Consider the following 16,148-nt stretch of genomic DNA (forward strand, 5'->3'; position numbering starts at 1 on the left):
TTCAAGAATAACTCTTCCAAGAGACTTAAGTTCATTTGTCAGTGTAGTGAACCTTGTGTACATCTCTTGAATGGTTTCTCCATCTTTCATAGTGAAATTCTCATATTGAGAATATAGCAATGTTCCTCTGGATCTCTTCACTTGAGGTGTTCCTTCATGAGCCACTTGCAAAGTGTCCCATATCTCTTTTGCAGTAGTACAGCTTTGGATCCTGCTGTATTCATCTGGACCCAGTCCACACACAAGCCATTTCTTGGCCTTAGCATTTTTCTCCCATTTTGTCAAATCTTCAGCAGTACAATGAGCCCTTGTCTTTGGCACTTCCACTCCTTCCTCATTTTTCATGGTAGTTGCCAAAGGACCATCGGTGACTATGTCCCAGAGTTCATAGTCTTCTCCTATGATGTGATCCTTCATCCTATTCTTCCACCATGAGTAATATTGTCCATTGAATAGTGGAGGCCTGGCAGTGGATTGCCCTTCCCAGTTCCCAGGTGGTGCACTCATGTTGATCTTTTCCTAAGGTGTTAGCCTCTTCAAGGATAACCTGCTCTGATACCAATTGATGTTCCAAACATCAATACCACACAAGAGGGGGGGTGATTTGTGTGGTACCCAATTTTCGATCTAGAAGAACCTGGTTCTTCTAGGTGTTCTAACTACTACTGTTTGCGGAATTAAAATACAGAAAATAAAAGAACACAAGGATTTTTACGTGGAAAACACCTGGCTCAAAAGGTGAAAAAACCACGACCTACTACTCAGTAGGATTTTCCCAAACATCCACTAAACTCAATGAGCCAAAAACAGCATTTACAAAACTCTTGTAAACCTAAGGATTAACTCTAATCCCAGTGTGGCACACAGCCTCAACTGTTGCGACACTTTCAAGTTAACTCTAACTTGAATACTCAAAGTACCTATTACAATTGATTCTAGATAAAGCTGAAAGGCACAATATGAAACATCTACTACAATTGAACTAGAAATAAAGAAAGACACATAAAACTCTTTATGGAGCTGGTTCTTTAATCTGGTTCATGTAGCTTCTGGTTTGCACACTTGAATCACACACGAACTGCTTGCAAAAAGCCTTGCTATTTTGCTCCCAATTCACGTTTAACTTCTGCGTTTTTGTGCAACCTGTAAAAGAGAACAACTCAGTTATTTATTAGATTAGTAATTAGAGTTGGATTGTAACTCAATTTCTGATCCTCCATTGAATTTGAGTCCTAGACCAATCCAAACTCCAACCCTTATCCGGATGTGTTCTCTTCTTATAAGGAGGCATCTTCTCCTTATCCCATATGCAATCTTTTCGATCAGGTCAGAAGATATTCAGAAGATATTGCTGCTTGATCCCCAAGGACTTATCTTCTTCACGTGCATCTCATGTGCATGGGCCATAACAACTGTGTCTCCTAAGATGGACCTGGTCCTTCACTAAGTTCATTTGTCATTCTTCAACACTTCAACTGATCTTGGGCCAACACATCCCTTGATGGAAAACTTTTTCAAAAGGAAAATTGTCTCTCTTTATACTGGTGGAGGAGGTGAATACAACGGCCTTGATACATATTTCCATTCAAATGGAATCGAACACCTTGTATCACCTTTTTATACACCACAAAGAGTGGCCATCGTTGAGCGTCGTCATCGGCACATTGTTGAAACTGCCAAAACACTTTTGCATGAGTCATCCTTACCTTCAAGTTTTTGGTCTTTCGCTTATCAACACGCTGTCTATCTAATTAATCGACTCCCCACACAACTTCTAAACAATAAATCACCATTTGAAAAATTATTTGCTGTCACACCCAATTATGATTCACTTAGAACCTTTGGTTGTCTAAGTTCGATTCATATAGATGTTGATTTCCACTATATTCACCAACAAGTTCATGATAAGCGTTTTGTTTTCAAGCACATTCCTAGTTCCGACCAGTTGGCTGATGCTCTGACCAAGCCACTTCCAAAAAGAGTCCTTCCATCGTCATCTTTCCAAGCTAGGAGTTGTTGCACACCATCTAGCTTTGGGGGGGGGGGGGGGGTGTATTAGCACATAATAGTATTTACTGTTATTAATTGTAATTTACTGTAGCTTATATTATAAATTTATCTTGTTTGCAATATTGTAGAAGTTTGTTGTTTAGTTCCTTGATTTCTGGTTTGTTCCACTATAGAAGTAGTACTATCTCAGTAACTCTATTATAGGCTTGTGTATATATTCAGTGCACGATCACTCAATAAAATCATCTTTCTTTTGTTTCATCTTGCTCATTCATTATAGGTAGAAGGAAGTAAGTATTCGGTGCGATTAGTCGAGGTGTAAGCAAATTGATCTGGACACCATATATAATTATTAAAAAAAAAAAAAAAAAAAGTGGCAACTTTTAAGTTATTTATTTTTGTTCTCTTGATGGAGGCATTCTTCCAAATGTATGGGAAGGCAAGAATGAAAAACCTATCGAAACAAAATAAAGCAAGAGGAAGAAAGGATAAAGCTTCTTAATAATGCAATACATCTACTCATAGTAACTTGTCTAAGAATTGCAATTTGTCTGCTTAATTTTACTGAAACTACTAAGCCAAGGAACTTAAAATATGCTCTCTAAATGGCTCTTTCACTTCCAGTTTTTTCTGGACTAATAATGGGCAGGAACACATCAAACTTTGCTTAAATGACAAGTAGAATGCATGATAGAGAAAAGTGAAAGCAAAAAAGGATGAATCAGCAAAGTATAATAATGGAAGGACTCTTTGTATTTCTTAAGGGACAAAAGTTTTGAAGATTTTATGGCCTTTGTTGTTCAAGTGTCCTAAATCAGTTCAGTTGGTTTTTTAGCTGGAAGATGTGACACCAACCTTTTTTTTCAATAATTATGAAAATTTCCCATGTGAGTACTTAAAATTTGAGAGAAAATTGCTCCATTTTGGGGACCTCACCTCCTCTCACACCCCCACCCCCCCAACCCACCCCCAAAAAAAAAAAAAAACTAAGAAAATATCTATATATAGAGTGCTCATGGTTTTTGTATGGTATAGTAATTACTCCTCAATCTCGAGCAACTTGTGGTCCATACATGAGTCCTTACTATTTATTTCACTACATATAAGTTTGTCATAATTCAATATTGTATTTCTAGCATTAAAAGTTTTTTTATATTTTCTATTGACGTATAAATATCCAACAAAATTAAATGACTCCAAGAAATATTGAACTAAAATAAAAAAAAAATTAGTAAAACTACAGCTTGCACGTATCGTTCTATCAGGACATCCCGGTATACTGTACTAACATGTGTAAATTCTCGTAATTATGTTCCTAATATCTCGTCTATTCAATTAATTGATATCTCCTATATAGAACGTTTACTTTTATTATGGTTAGAGCTTTGGTATGTGCTGAAAAATTCCCTAAGGCCAAAATGCTAATAATTTGTGTGAATGATGAAATACCATAGGACTTATATTTCGGACCATACAATGTTTCTGGTACCAGCAGCTTTGCCTAAGGTCAAGTGTACTGAGTTGCCAATTTGGGAGTTTTTGTGTCATGTGGGCTGATTTATTTGTTCGATTTGTCGCTGCCATGTTTGAAAGCAAAGGACATCATAATGTCAATGGAACAAATAAAGCCATGTTAGAGTAACTAACTTTTGTCCTAGTTTGCCTTAGCTAGTATTTCCTTTTTTCACTAGGCCATGTCTGTGTGAATTTATTCTTATTTCCATATACCTCTACGTAATATTTCAATTACGTAGAATTTTTCAAACTAGGTGAACATTGTTAAAAAATCATTCAAAAGCCCAAGCATTCTCTTTATAGATTTGCTCCTCTTCCTCAGAGGTGAAATCATACGTGATATTGAATTCTTGACATATTTCTTCTGGCGTTTTCCCTTTGATTCTATCAACAATTTCTTGACATAACGCATCCAACAGCTCCTTATCATCAAGATAATTAGCAGCTAAGACAAGATCACGCAACTCCGATTGATGCACCTTCAAGAAATTCTTGTCAAAAGTCTTCAACTCGTCGTTCTCCTCCAATTCCAAGTGTTTTTTCCAGTATTCAATCACTTGGTCATTGTTTTTCTATTGACATTAGGCAGAGGAATGGTGTTAGAAGCACAGTCGTGTTACACCATGTTCTTGATGAAAGTGCAAGAGGGGGGTGAATTGTAATTTTTCTTTTCTTTTGCAAGGTAGTTAACTAATTTTCTTTCGGCTAGATTCTTGATGCGAAAGATATGAACAAAATACAGAATGATAAATAGCAGAGAGTAAATGACACTGGATGCTTTATATTGGTTCGGATTCAAAGTGAATCATACGTCCAATCCCCTTTATCAAGTATTTGAAATTTCTTGATATAGGTATGTTGGTGTTATTATATACCAACAGCTTCGTCACGATAATATATAGTTCTTTTCTTGCTTCTCGATACAATGTCTCACCGGTGATTTTTCTCTCTTTCTTCTCTCCCTAGTTACGCACTAAATCTATAATAGACTACAATGCTTGTTTGGAGTATAACAAAAAGATTGATAAAGTATATCCTTCCTTTTTATCTCTTGTTGTATATATGTGATTTGAACGCCATGGTGGACAATCCAAGAGAATTGATCTTCAGAATCAATCAAGATTGATTTCTTCCAAGAATAAGATAGAACTTTGCCGTTACTTCCTTGATATATGTGATTGATTATTCTCCGTAAATCTTCCATACATATTGATTGATAAGCCTTGTGTAAATAGTTGGAATCAAATATTTGTTTCCCATTAAGCTCGCAATCGCAGCATGATTGACTCCTTGATTCTTGTTTCTAGATTTTGTAGAATCTTGACTTGTTCGTTATCGATACCCTTCCATTTTTTCTTCTGGCTTCCTTCTTTGGAATTGTTCTCCTGCAAATACAAGTAAGTTATTTTTCTATCATTAAGATATATATCTAACACTTGATAGCTTGTGACTTCACAGCCACTGCCTCCTCGCCGTCGCTCGCTTTGAGGGTTAAGAGCTTTGACATGATGATAGTGAAAAATCTTTGAATTGGCTCTTTTCTTGAGATTATTGAAAAGGTTATATCAATGTATGAAAACTTGAAGGGCATGGTTTATATATTTATAAAGAATTTCAGAATACTTATTTGAATTTCTCAAAAAAGGTTTTCACTTTCCTGGTTGAAGTAGGAAGTTAAAACGGAAGAAAGAAATTATGGAGAACCCCGTTTCCCAATGGAGTTAAGAATGGCACATGGGAATTTACATATGTCATAATTTTTGCATTTTTAACGAAAATAAGAAGTGAAAATTCAAAAATTTCCTTTTAATTTACTTTGCGCTTCTAAATTCTTTATTATTTGTGTTGAAGGAAATCAGCAAATTAGAGCTTATTTCTTCATGTTTTAAGAGTTAGTGATGACATATAATTTAACATAGTTAATCAAACTTAAACAAAAAGATAAAGACAGTATTGACAATTTGCATTAATCGAAAAATGAAGTCAAAACTCAAAAGGACAGTGTTCAGATGTTAATATTGGTCAAATAAACTTCGGATAAGGAAAGGTAAACAGCAATTTAGAGGAAGTATATCTTTTTAGGGAAGAAAAGGGTGATTAATATTCAGAAAAATGAAAGCAATAGACAGAATTCCCAAATCACAATAAGTAAAAATGAACGTCGTGAATTATAATAAACTTCTCTAGGCAGTCCAAACCAGAAACATTTGTTTTCTTTCATCAAACAAATATGAATACAAAAAATACAAAGGAAGGAAACCATGAATCCATGTCCCTTCCTTAAAGATACTAAAATGACTCAAGTTACAAAAGAATACATTGACAAATAGCCGTTTTCCAAAACTAAAATATGATCAAGAGTTGTAAAACCTATACCAGACACTATATACATTCACCTTATATTAAACAGGAAGAAAGAAAGAAACAGAAAACAGAAAGAAGTTCCAAACATTTGTTCCTCTACCTTAATTTGCATTTTGAGTAAGATTATTAGACCATTGAAATTCTATTTCCAAATTCCTTGAGGGTCCGCTTTTGCTCTCGGGCAACAAAGTGTACTCCCCAGCAACTGCACCCAGCATAACTACACGGTCAATCTGGATTGTGACCTTCCCGAATGAACTCTGTCAATAAATAGGAATGAGTTTAGTAGAAGATCAGAAGTGATAGAAATGGAGAAGCATATTATAATAAAAATGTCCCATTACTCCTAAAATAATAGTTGGCGTCCTCTATCAATATTATAAAATGCACTTACCTTTCCCATTTTGCTCTTATTCTTGCATGAAATATGGAGCTTCTGGCCTTTAGGAGGACTTTCAAAGGACCATGAAAAGCTCTCATCAAACTCTGGATTAGGTCCAGTTGAAACAACCTGACAGAGGAGAAAAACAAGGAATTATGAACCATATGCGGGGTTCAGAAAGAAGTTTAACTTAATTATTGTTGTTGGCAAAGTGCAATTCCTGTTACAAGTCATAGTTGAATCAAACATCCCCCAATTTTCCAACACATTAATTGAATTTGGTAAGGTAAACACAACGCCACCAACTACCCCCCCCCCCCCCCCGGTTATTTGTAGGAGCCAAGAATGGCCCTTTCCCACCCTGCTCTCTTGATGACTCGAAACCAATCTCAAGGTTCCTTTAGTCAACCAGATCTCTACTTTGTTTGTAGAGCCATTTTGTGCTTCTTAATTTTGCAAGTTAGGGTCTTTCACCTCCCCCACCCCCACCCCCCACCCCCCAAAATGGAAAAAAAAAAAAAACAAAACGAAAGTAAAAGTTATTTATAAAATTAGAGTTTGGCCAACAGTGCACGGGAAAAGGGTTCAAAAGCCCACGTAGCAATGAGAAATGGAAGTGTACTTGAAACACTAAGAATTTCGAAAATTGACTGTACCTTCGTTTGGCGAGGTGGAGTATTTCCAAGGGTAAGCTTGCAAAAAACGCTTGGATTTCCAACTGATTGTCTCATATTGTTGCCACGCTTTATTATTACCACTAGAGTCCCAGGCAAACATTGCAATAGAAATTCTGCCTTCTCTTGGAACCGAGGGGGGCCTGATTGTATCAGATACTGCAACAACGGAATGGCATCTGCAGCAGCGATTGATTGTGCTCGAGACACTTCAGCAGGACATGCTGACCAAGCTTGTCGGAGAAGAAACAGTGCATCCAAAGCAGCTTCTTGAGTTGCCTCTGAACCAGTCTTCAGGGATGTCACTAGATGTGGAATACTCAGCGTTGCAGGTTCAGTAGCCCTTAGACGGGGAAAGTTTCCAAACAGTGCATTCAGAGCCTTGAGGTACTCCTCATTTACAGTTCCCGTTGCCCATAAATCTTTCTCAATTGCAGCTACAAAGCCAAGAAATCAATTAAATTTCTATTAACACTAACAAGAAATGACTCAATTTGCACAAAATACTTAAGTTTATAAAAAATTTGAACGCAATAACACGCCATCCCTTCGTTTCTTCATACTAGCAGGATCCAAATAGTAAACCATTTCATTAACCAACCTGGATCAAGAACACTAAGGAGAATCCACCATCATATTAGGAAAATTTCTATTTGAGATACTAATTCTCAATAAATGAATGAAAAAGAATATGTAGATAACCAAAAATATCATTTTTCTTCTGTAGCGTAAAACAGATAAGTTTGTCACTATGGAGTATAGGGAAAGGAAATTTACCAGTGATAGCCCTGACAGTTTCACTTGAAGCATACTCTTGAATGGTATTATTGGAAAAGAGAAGCTTAATGAACATTGACGCCTGTACTGATGTCTCTGGATCACTTGAACCAATCAGATCCAACACAACCTGGACACCACCAGCTTCTGCCACTGCTCTCTTATTTGATCTGCTATACATGACAAGGTTCTGTAAGGCACAAATGGCGACGACTTTCATTTCTTCAGTAGGCTGATCTTCAAGCAGATTCACCAATGCCCGGCAAGCGGAAACAGCATCACTGCTTCGAGCAAGAGCCTCATTCTGGAATAGGTCACCAAGAGCAAGAGTTGCCAGTAACCTTGCTTGTTGACCTTGAGTCTGGGGATCCAAAAGATACTGTGACAAGGGCACAATTGCTGACTTGGTGGCTTTTGTTTCTCTGATCTTCACGTTGTTCAGCAAAACCTCAAGGAGTCTTGCAGCAGTTTCCTCGCAAAGGTGGCATCTGAGAAGTTCCAAGAGAGCCTCGATCGCCCCACTTTCAGCCATAGCTCCAGCGCTGGTGGAGTCATCAGTCTCCAACACAAGGAGAGCATTCAATGCACCAAGAACTGTGCCTTCAGAGCCAGAGCGAAGCAATCTTACCAACACTGCAACTGGTACTTCCAGATAAAACTCAGAGCTAAATTGCAGAATGCTGGATAATACTGCAGCAGCTGACTCCCACAAGGCATGAGGGAGTGAAGGGTCAGCATTCAATATCACTCTAGACAGTTCACCAACGCCACCTTCTTTTGCAATTTCATTTGGCCAAGTCAGTGCAAGACAGACTAGGGCCTTCACAGCTCTCTGCTGCAAAATCGGTATACCAGAACCAAGGACCCGTACCAAGGGACCAATCACTTGGTGGATAACTGGGTCCTTCTGCAGGTGCTCTTCCAAAAGCAGGTGAGACAGAAGCTCAGCAGCCAGTTGTTGCACGGCAGAAGCAGGAGAATCAAGTAAGGGAATAAGAGGTTCTATAGCTTGGTGAGATGTCAAGGTATAATCAGCGCGACACTGCGGATGCTCTAGGATATTCACAAGGACCTGCAGCGTGCTGTGTTGCCCATCAGGTCCAAACTCCGGTCTCGTCAGCAACACAAAAAGTGGCTCTACCACCTTTGCAGCAGATGGTCCCTTAGCAATTGTAGCATTATTTGTCAGTATTCTGAGTAATTCAGCAAATGCAGCACAGAGGAAGTCTGGTGCTTCATGCAGAATGTCAAGTACACTCTCGATAACCCCAGCCTTGACCATTTCCATCTTACAGGAAGGCCTGTCTTTCCCCAACTTAACAAGAGCTCTAGAAATAGCCTCATGAATTAAATAGTTTCTGCCATAAAGAAGGCCAACAAGGGGAATGACTGCACCATGTGCTGCAACTAGTTCAGCCAGCTGTTCATCGTCCACTAGTTTATCTAATGCACGGACAACAGAATGATGTGCAGGACTAAATTCAGTAACAAGAAGAGAAACCAAAGGCTCCACACACCTAGCTGCAGCCATTGTAGACCTTATTCTTGTATTTCCAAACAGAACAGAACACAACTCGGCTGCATCACCCTTCAGCTCCATTGAGCAGCCTGATGAAAGAATCCGGCAAAGAACATCTACTGCGTTCATCTCAACATCTGCCACTGCAAGTGCTTTTGAAGGATTCTCACTGAGAAGCCTAACTAATGCAGCAATGGCTGCATGCTGCTCCCTCTCTAGACCAGTATTTAGAATCTCAACCAAAGGCTGAACAGACTGTCTAGCTGATTCTGCATTCCTGATGTGATCTGCTGAGAATAGGTTTTCCAAGGCTTTGGCAGCACTATACCTTGCCCCTCTTCCACCAAGACGTAAAACTGCAATTAGCTGACCAACAGCACCAAAAGCAGATTCGTGCCTGCATATTTCAGCAGTAGTAAATAGGATACCCAATAAATCAGTGGCAGCTTCCTCAGTTGCATCTTGTGGGCCAAGTGAAAGGTATTTAGTCAATGCTTCCAGAACCCCAGATTCCACCATAACAATCTTATTTGAAGGACAATCCTTGGCAAGCTGAATCAGAAGTCCAAGAGCTAGAAAAGGCGCACCAGGACGATCTGGGATAGGTTTTAGCAAGTCAACAAGGGCTGGTATAGCTTTCCTAGAAGTTGCACCAACCCTTATATCATCGACCCTGAACAACCTCTCAAGTGCAACTTGATCTGGGTTACGGACCAAGGCAAATTCCTCCGATAGTGCAACAAGGTCCTTTATATCCTCATCAGCACAACCAAGCAATGTTATGAGTCCTGATGGTGCACCTGAATTTGCAACAGACAACAGAGTTCCCCTGCTACCATTACAGACAAGGCTGGCTACGGCTTGTGCGGCGAAATACCTGTTTGCTGACTCTTCTGACTTCAGCAAATTAGCTAGCACAGGTATGGCTTTCATCGTTCCATGTGCTCGTATGATGTCTCTATCTTGAAATAATAGAGCCAGAAGCAATCCACAAATCCATATGCTGCTGTCCTCCTTGAAATCAATCTGCAAAAGTATTAACAAAGGTCATATAGTGCTTTGGAACAAGATAAATACCATAACAAATTCGAGAGTCTTGGGTTAGATGTGGTTTTATCACAGAAAGAAAGCACTTCAAATAGTACTTACCTGTGTAAACTGAGTAAAAGATTGAGTAATTCTCTCTGTAAGAACTTCAATCGCACCAGCCTCCATAATCTCAACTTTACTTTGGTCATCGCGACTGGCAAGAGCTGAAAGTAGCCATATAGCTATATTGACCCCGGAAACAACTGAAGTACTTTTCTCCGTCTCATCCTTTCTTGATTCTTCTTCAGCATCCCTGGAGATGCTAATTGCAATCTTACCCCCCTGGTCCTCCAAATGTAGAGACTCTGAAGCATTTAGCATCCCAACAAAAGATTGAATGAGTGGAACACAAGACTTTGATTCATTTAAATCTTCCACCACTCTCTGATGATTCACTTTTGCAGCGCAAACAAGAAGTGCACTTCCTCCTATTTTAACCAAAGCATTGGAGGAACAGATTACCCGTCTTGCAACTGAAGAAATGCATCCATAGGCACAAGCAATAGCATCGCCAAGAACAGTGGGCTGAGCTTGGCAGAGTCTTGACAATATCTCAATAGCTTTGTCTTGCAAAACTGGTGAGGCATCAGCAATGCATGAAACTACTGGAATTATGCTATTAGGGTATTCAGCTAGAACTGCCCATGCAGGTTTGATACCACTAGCACCTTCCAGCCTTAAAAGGAAACAAAGTGCATCTAAAGCTTCTGATACAGCAAGAGAGTCACTGCCGGTTGATTCTAGGAAAGAAAGTAATGCAAGAACTGTTCCACAACGGTTAACGCAATCAGTTAAGGCAGGATTAACCTGACTAAATTGAAGAAGACGAGCAATTGCTGCGGCAGCATGGGTCCTTCCACCAGTTGTGCCTTCACGAAGAACTCTAGTAGCAGGCAAGATAATCTCTTCAGGAATTGCTTTCTCAGACACCTCGCGATCCAAAAGAAGATTGGACAAAGCACATACTGCTTGCTCTGCAACTTGTAAGACTGAGGACTTTGCAAGCATCATTAATGAAGGCAATGCATCTCTAGCAATTGCTGCAATGTCACGGCTTTCTCTAATAGAGAGAAATATTGCAGCAAGGCAGCGCGACGAATCCACTAAGATGGTTTCAGGTTCAGCATTCAGAAGCTTCACGAGTGACCACAAAGTTTTGACAGCAAGGCTACTTTCTCGCAAGTCCTTCCTGAGATGGAAAATTCCAGCAAGAGCTGAAGCAGACTTGGCCTGAGTCTCTTCCTTGGTGGAGCTTAATATCTTTATCATCGTCTCAACTGCATCATTTGCTGCACTACCTTCACGCAACATATCACTCAGAGGGGCCACAGAGAGCAAACTTTTTAATGCATCTAAGACATAAATCTTAGACTCTGGAAGATCACTAGTCAATAGTGCAGTGAGTTGACTAATAGTTGCAGTATCTGATTTGTGAATCAAATGGTTCAGTGTCTTTGCAGCAATTTCCTTCCCGTTGGAGCTACCATTCTTCAGAAGCCACAATAAAGCAGGAACAGCATCAGCACTTTCAACACACGCACGGATATCTTCACTGTGATTACAGAGGTTTCCAAGGATAGTTGCCGCATCTTCCTTAGCTTTGGCAGACCCAGTTTCCAGAATTTGAACAAGTGGAGGTATGCCACCAGCTGCTGTAATGGCCCACTTACTTTCATCATTCTCATTGGATAAAAGACAAAGAAGAGCAACAGCACACTCCTGTTGCTGCTCTGATGAGAGCCCAAGAAGTGAGATTAACAGCTGAATTCCCTCACGACCTTGTAGTGCATGCCATAAGCTACCTTCATTTTTGCATAGGAAGAGAAGAGACCTTATCAACTCATCCTGAACTTCATTCGTGGCCATTGTGATCAAACCAACCAATAAGCGTTTTGCATCAGAATTCGCAAGTTTGCTAGATAGTACAGCATTCCCGTACAAACTGGCAAGTGCTTCAATAGTACGCTCCTGCACTAGAAAGGGTAAGCGGGCCTTAAATTGCTTAACCAATGTTTCCTCCACCTCTAAAGGATCTGATGCTCTTGAATTTTCTGCTTTGCTATCATATATCATGAGAGCCGAAGCTAAAGCTCCCAATGTATCAGCTACTTGTGCAGGTGAGGTGCAAGATTCAAGGCTTTGACCAAGACTTGAAATGACATATGACAAGCCACCAGAAATATTTGCAAGGGCACACATCGCATTCTCCTGCAAAGCTTGGGCGTATTCACCCTGCATGAATTCCTTTGAAGGAGCTATAGTAGCATTTATCAGAGCAGGAATACCATTGGAATTTGCTATTTCCTTCCTGGATTCTTTGCTTTGGGCAGAAAGAGATTTAAGAGCACCTGCAGCTTCTGCTCTAACTGGGGCTTCATTGCCAGATCCAAGTAGTGTAAGAAGTTGTTTGGTGGCCTCTGCAGCTAAGACTCTCGCGCAAATAGAAGAATCCTCCATCATCATACAAGCAAGGAGAAAGCAGACATTTGCCTGAGTACTTGGCTGTCCATTATTCAGTAGTTTAACAAGTATATCCACTCCTCCAGCTTGTACTGTTGCAGACCAGAATCCCTCAGTGCTGGTTGAAAGGTTTTTTAAAGCTCCTGTTAGCAAGTCGTCAACTATGTTTCCAGCTTTTAGTCCCTTTTTTAATTGCTCCCATAATACTGGCACAACTCCTTCAGTTGAAAATATTTTTGAGCCAACATGATCCTTTGCACCACCTTGAGACACAGCATATATGGTTTTTGCTGCTGCAATTTGACTTTCTGCTGAACTTGACTTGAGAAGACCAAGGAGCGGCGGTATGCAACCACCTAATAGTACTTTCACTCGCAGTTCATTCTCTTTACACAGAGAACCCAAAACTGTAGCAGCCTGCATCTTTACCCCAAGTGAACCAGAACGAAGTAAAGAAACAAGTACTGGAACAGCTTGAGAATGTGAGCCAACAGCACTAAATGCATTTTCTCGTGTATCAATAAGCTCCAACAATTGCTTAAGCGAATGTTCTTTCTCTTGCATGGATGACGAATTCTGCCGTAACTGCTCAATGCATTGAGCAACACTTGCTAACGTCCCATCTGGATCCTCCATGCTACTACGATCTCTGCACAATTTAATGGCAAAACGTTCTTTCAGGTTATGTTTGTAGTCTAAATCAGCCATGAATATCATCGTGTAAAATGGTCATTTGGGCCACATGAGGTTACAAAAGCTGCATGATTCTAAATGATAGTACTACAATTTTTGTTCAATTGCTGCTTTTCTTACTGGTAACAACTTTCATCAGATTAATATCTTACAGCAGAGAACAAAGTACAGGATATAGTCAACTGCAGTTTAAATATTTTCAGTTTTAAAATGTAACAGCAAAGACCAGCAATTTCAAAGCAGAATGAATCAATTTTGCAGCTTAGAGAATCTAAGCTATCTGTGGAGGAAAGGTGAAACAATGGAAGCATACGCATGATTTAAGTTTTGTGCAACTGATGCATGTAGGACTTATGGAAATATGGATACTGCATTGGGGATAAAACTAATAGATTCTTACAAACAAAAAGAAGAATCTGGTAGACGAGTTTAACTGACTCCTCATGAAGTATAGGAAATAGCAGCATTTGCAGATATAGATTCCATGAGAAGAGAGCAACAGATGGAGTTTTGCAAGGAAAAGTGTGTTTTCATTTTCCTCATGCAGTCATGCTTATAGCACAAAAAAAAAAAAAAAAAACCGCATCTACTGACTATACAGCTAATTGCTTCCCATCGAGTAAAACACAAGCCATAGAACAGATCGTTATGAGCCCCTAAACTGAAACCGTTAATGATTAGACTAACCTTGAAGATGTTTTCATGATTGAATGTGGAGTTGGAGGCTCCATATCATGAGGTTTAGCATCCCCATTTCTTTCCTGAAACAAAAAAGAATTGATAGATATTGGTGAGGAATGTTTCACCAGTCCGCGAAATCACAGCGAATCCGGTGATGTCATTCGAGAAGGAAAATGTCAACCATAAACAGCATGACTAATATCTTCAAGGAAACAGCCAGTTTAACTTTACGACTCAACAACGTAAGTGAAGATGTATAAACCTATTAACTTTTTTCCTCTCAGTGATGGAATCACAGAAATATAGATTCGAGACGCAGCATCGAGTCAGTGATGCAACCCCTTTCAATTTAAAATGTTACATGTTTGTACATGATACGGACAGATTCTTCAACAAAAAGAAATGCAAAAAGAACTATCCCCCTCCCATTCCACAAGGCGAGTTCAGATGAAAAAGGAAGTAGAACAGCGACAACCATCCGGATTTAGCTACGGAGAATACGTACTTACTTAGAACATGTCGACTGAAAAATAAACCGCATAACAATTTCAATGGAAAACAAAGTATACCAACACTATGATTGCACATAAAACTACTAGTAAAGACCACCCAGGTAGAGTGAAATGCACCAACGCGGATTTCCAGATCTTTGAGTAAAACTAATTCAACAGCTCACATATCAAAGAAATCCCCAGAAAATTTATTAAATCAGTTGCTTTTTCTTCTAAAAAAGGGAACTTTACCATATCATTACTGGCTAGACTGCTGCCATTGGCAGCAGTGAACCTCCAAGCAAGTGCGGCCGCCAGCTTTGCTGTGATCTCAAGATCTTCGTAGCAGATCTACCTCCAAGACACAGAAGAAAGCTAACAGCCTCCTGCAGACCACCAGTAAAGTAAACATTTATTACAAAACTTCTGGAGAAACCCCAAAAACCCAAAACAAAATTAGCTCAATTAAGAAATGAAGTGTTTTTGTCATACATTAACAAACGATACAGATCAAACTGTAATGGCCTAGTTTTTAGCAATGATAGTACCACTAGAATTACTTGACTAGTTTTTATTTTTTTCCTTAATTTTGAGCAGTGAATTACTTGACTAGTTCAAAGCAAAAAATAACCAAAATTCACATATGGAAATCACATAAATCTGAGATCAGATTCAGCAATAAATTGAACTAAACATCAATGCCCAGTTTAGATTACAACAATCTCAAACCAAATCCTACAAAATTGATCCAAGAAATCTCAAGATCCAGATCACACACTATTAAAGCTCACACCTTTACCTCAAAAAACAAAACCCCAGATGGGTTTTTCCATTAAAACCAAAACCCACATGCACATTTCACCGAGGTTTGTACAGTTTTTACAAATATAGCCAAAAGATCTAAGACTATAGCATATAGAAAACCAGAAACATCTTGATAAGAAAGAATGCAGAAAGACAGAATAGAGAGATAGAGAAAAAGATAAGACCTTGGATCTTAGGCTTTTGTCTTTTGTTATTGCATTTGGGGGAAAGAGTGAGGTTTCGTAGTAGAGAAGCGAAGAGACGAAAGAAGAATATGTATGAAGGAGTTAGAGAGAGAAAGAGAGATACAGCATTATATTATGTATGTATATTGTTGTGTGTGTGTATGTGTGAGGGAGAGAGAGAGCGTGAGCTAGCAAGTAGCAAGAAAGAAGAAGAAGTAAAAAGGATCACCGACAGACAGCTGAGAATGGGAGTGTGAGTGATGGAAAAAGCTCAACCTTTGGAGCTAGCAAGCTGCCTTTCTTGGATTTTCTTATCTTCGACTTCCATTTTTTACTTTCTTCATTTTAGGCTTACGTTACGTTCCATTTTTGCCATCCATTTTGGTTAGGCTTTTTTACCTTCTCTTTCAAGTGAAATTGAATATGTTTTTAAATTTAAATTCGGTAAAATGCAGGTTGGGGTGTGATATAGAAACTTAAATGGATGAGGCTCAAATATTACAA

At 39.2% G+C, this 16,148-nt stretch overlaps 1 protein-coding gene and 1 pseudogene across 1 annotated transcript; both read right to left on the reverse strand.

Moving 5' to 3' along the window:
* Nucleotides 1-3,702: 3,702 nt before the first annotated feature.
* LOC109211066 lies at nt 3,703-5,137 on the reverse strand (annotated as a pseudogene).
* Nucleotides 5,138-5,672: 535 nt separating this feature from the next.
* On the reverse strand, nt 5,673-15,898 carry LOC109211068. The gene is made up of 8 exons (XM_019374568.1): nt 15,645-15,898; nt 14,908-15,041; nt 14,171-14,244; nt 10,391-13,439; nt 7,723-10,267; nt 6,928-7,382; nt 6,284-6,400; nt 5,673-6,149 (listed from the first exon to the last, which is right to left on the reverse strand). The coding sequence occupies exons 2-8, from the start codon at nt 14,908-14,910 to the stop codon at nt 5,991-5,993; spliced, it is 6,402 nt and encodes a 2,133-aa protein (XP_019230113.1). The 5' UTR covers nt 14,911-15,041; nt 15,645-15,898; the 3' UTR covers nt 5,673-5,990.
* Between the last annotated feature and the right edge of the window lie 250 nt (nt 15,899-16,148).

The sequence above is a fragment of the Nicotiana attenuata genome, unplaced genomic scaffold (genome assembly GCF_001879085.1).
Source record: "Nicotiana attenuata strain UT unplaced genomic scaffold, NIATTr2, whole genome shotgun sequence".
Classification (NCBI taxonomy): Eukaryota; Viridiplantae; Streptophyta; class Magnoliopsida; order Solanales; family Solanaceae; genus Nicotiana; species Nicotiana attenuata.

Bases quoted from the DNA above. Each gene is read 5' to 3' on its own strand.
- LOC109211068 (XM_019374568.1), bottom strand. The intron at 7,383-7,722 runs GTAAATTTCCTT...TTGGCTTTGTAG, and splicing joins AACTGTCAGGGCTATCACTG to CTGCAATTGAGAAAGATTTA. The intron at 6,150-6,283 runs GTAAGTGCATTT...ATTTATTGACAG, and splicing joins ATAAGAGCAAAATGGGAAAG to AGTTCATTCGGGAAGGTCAC.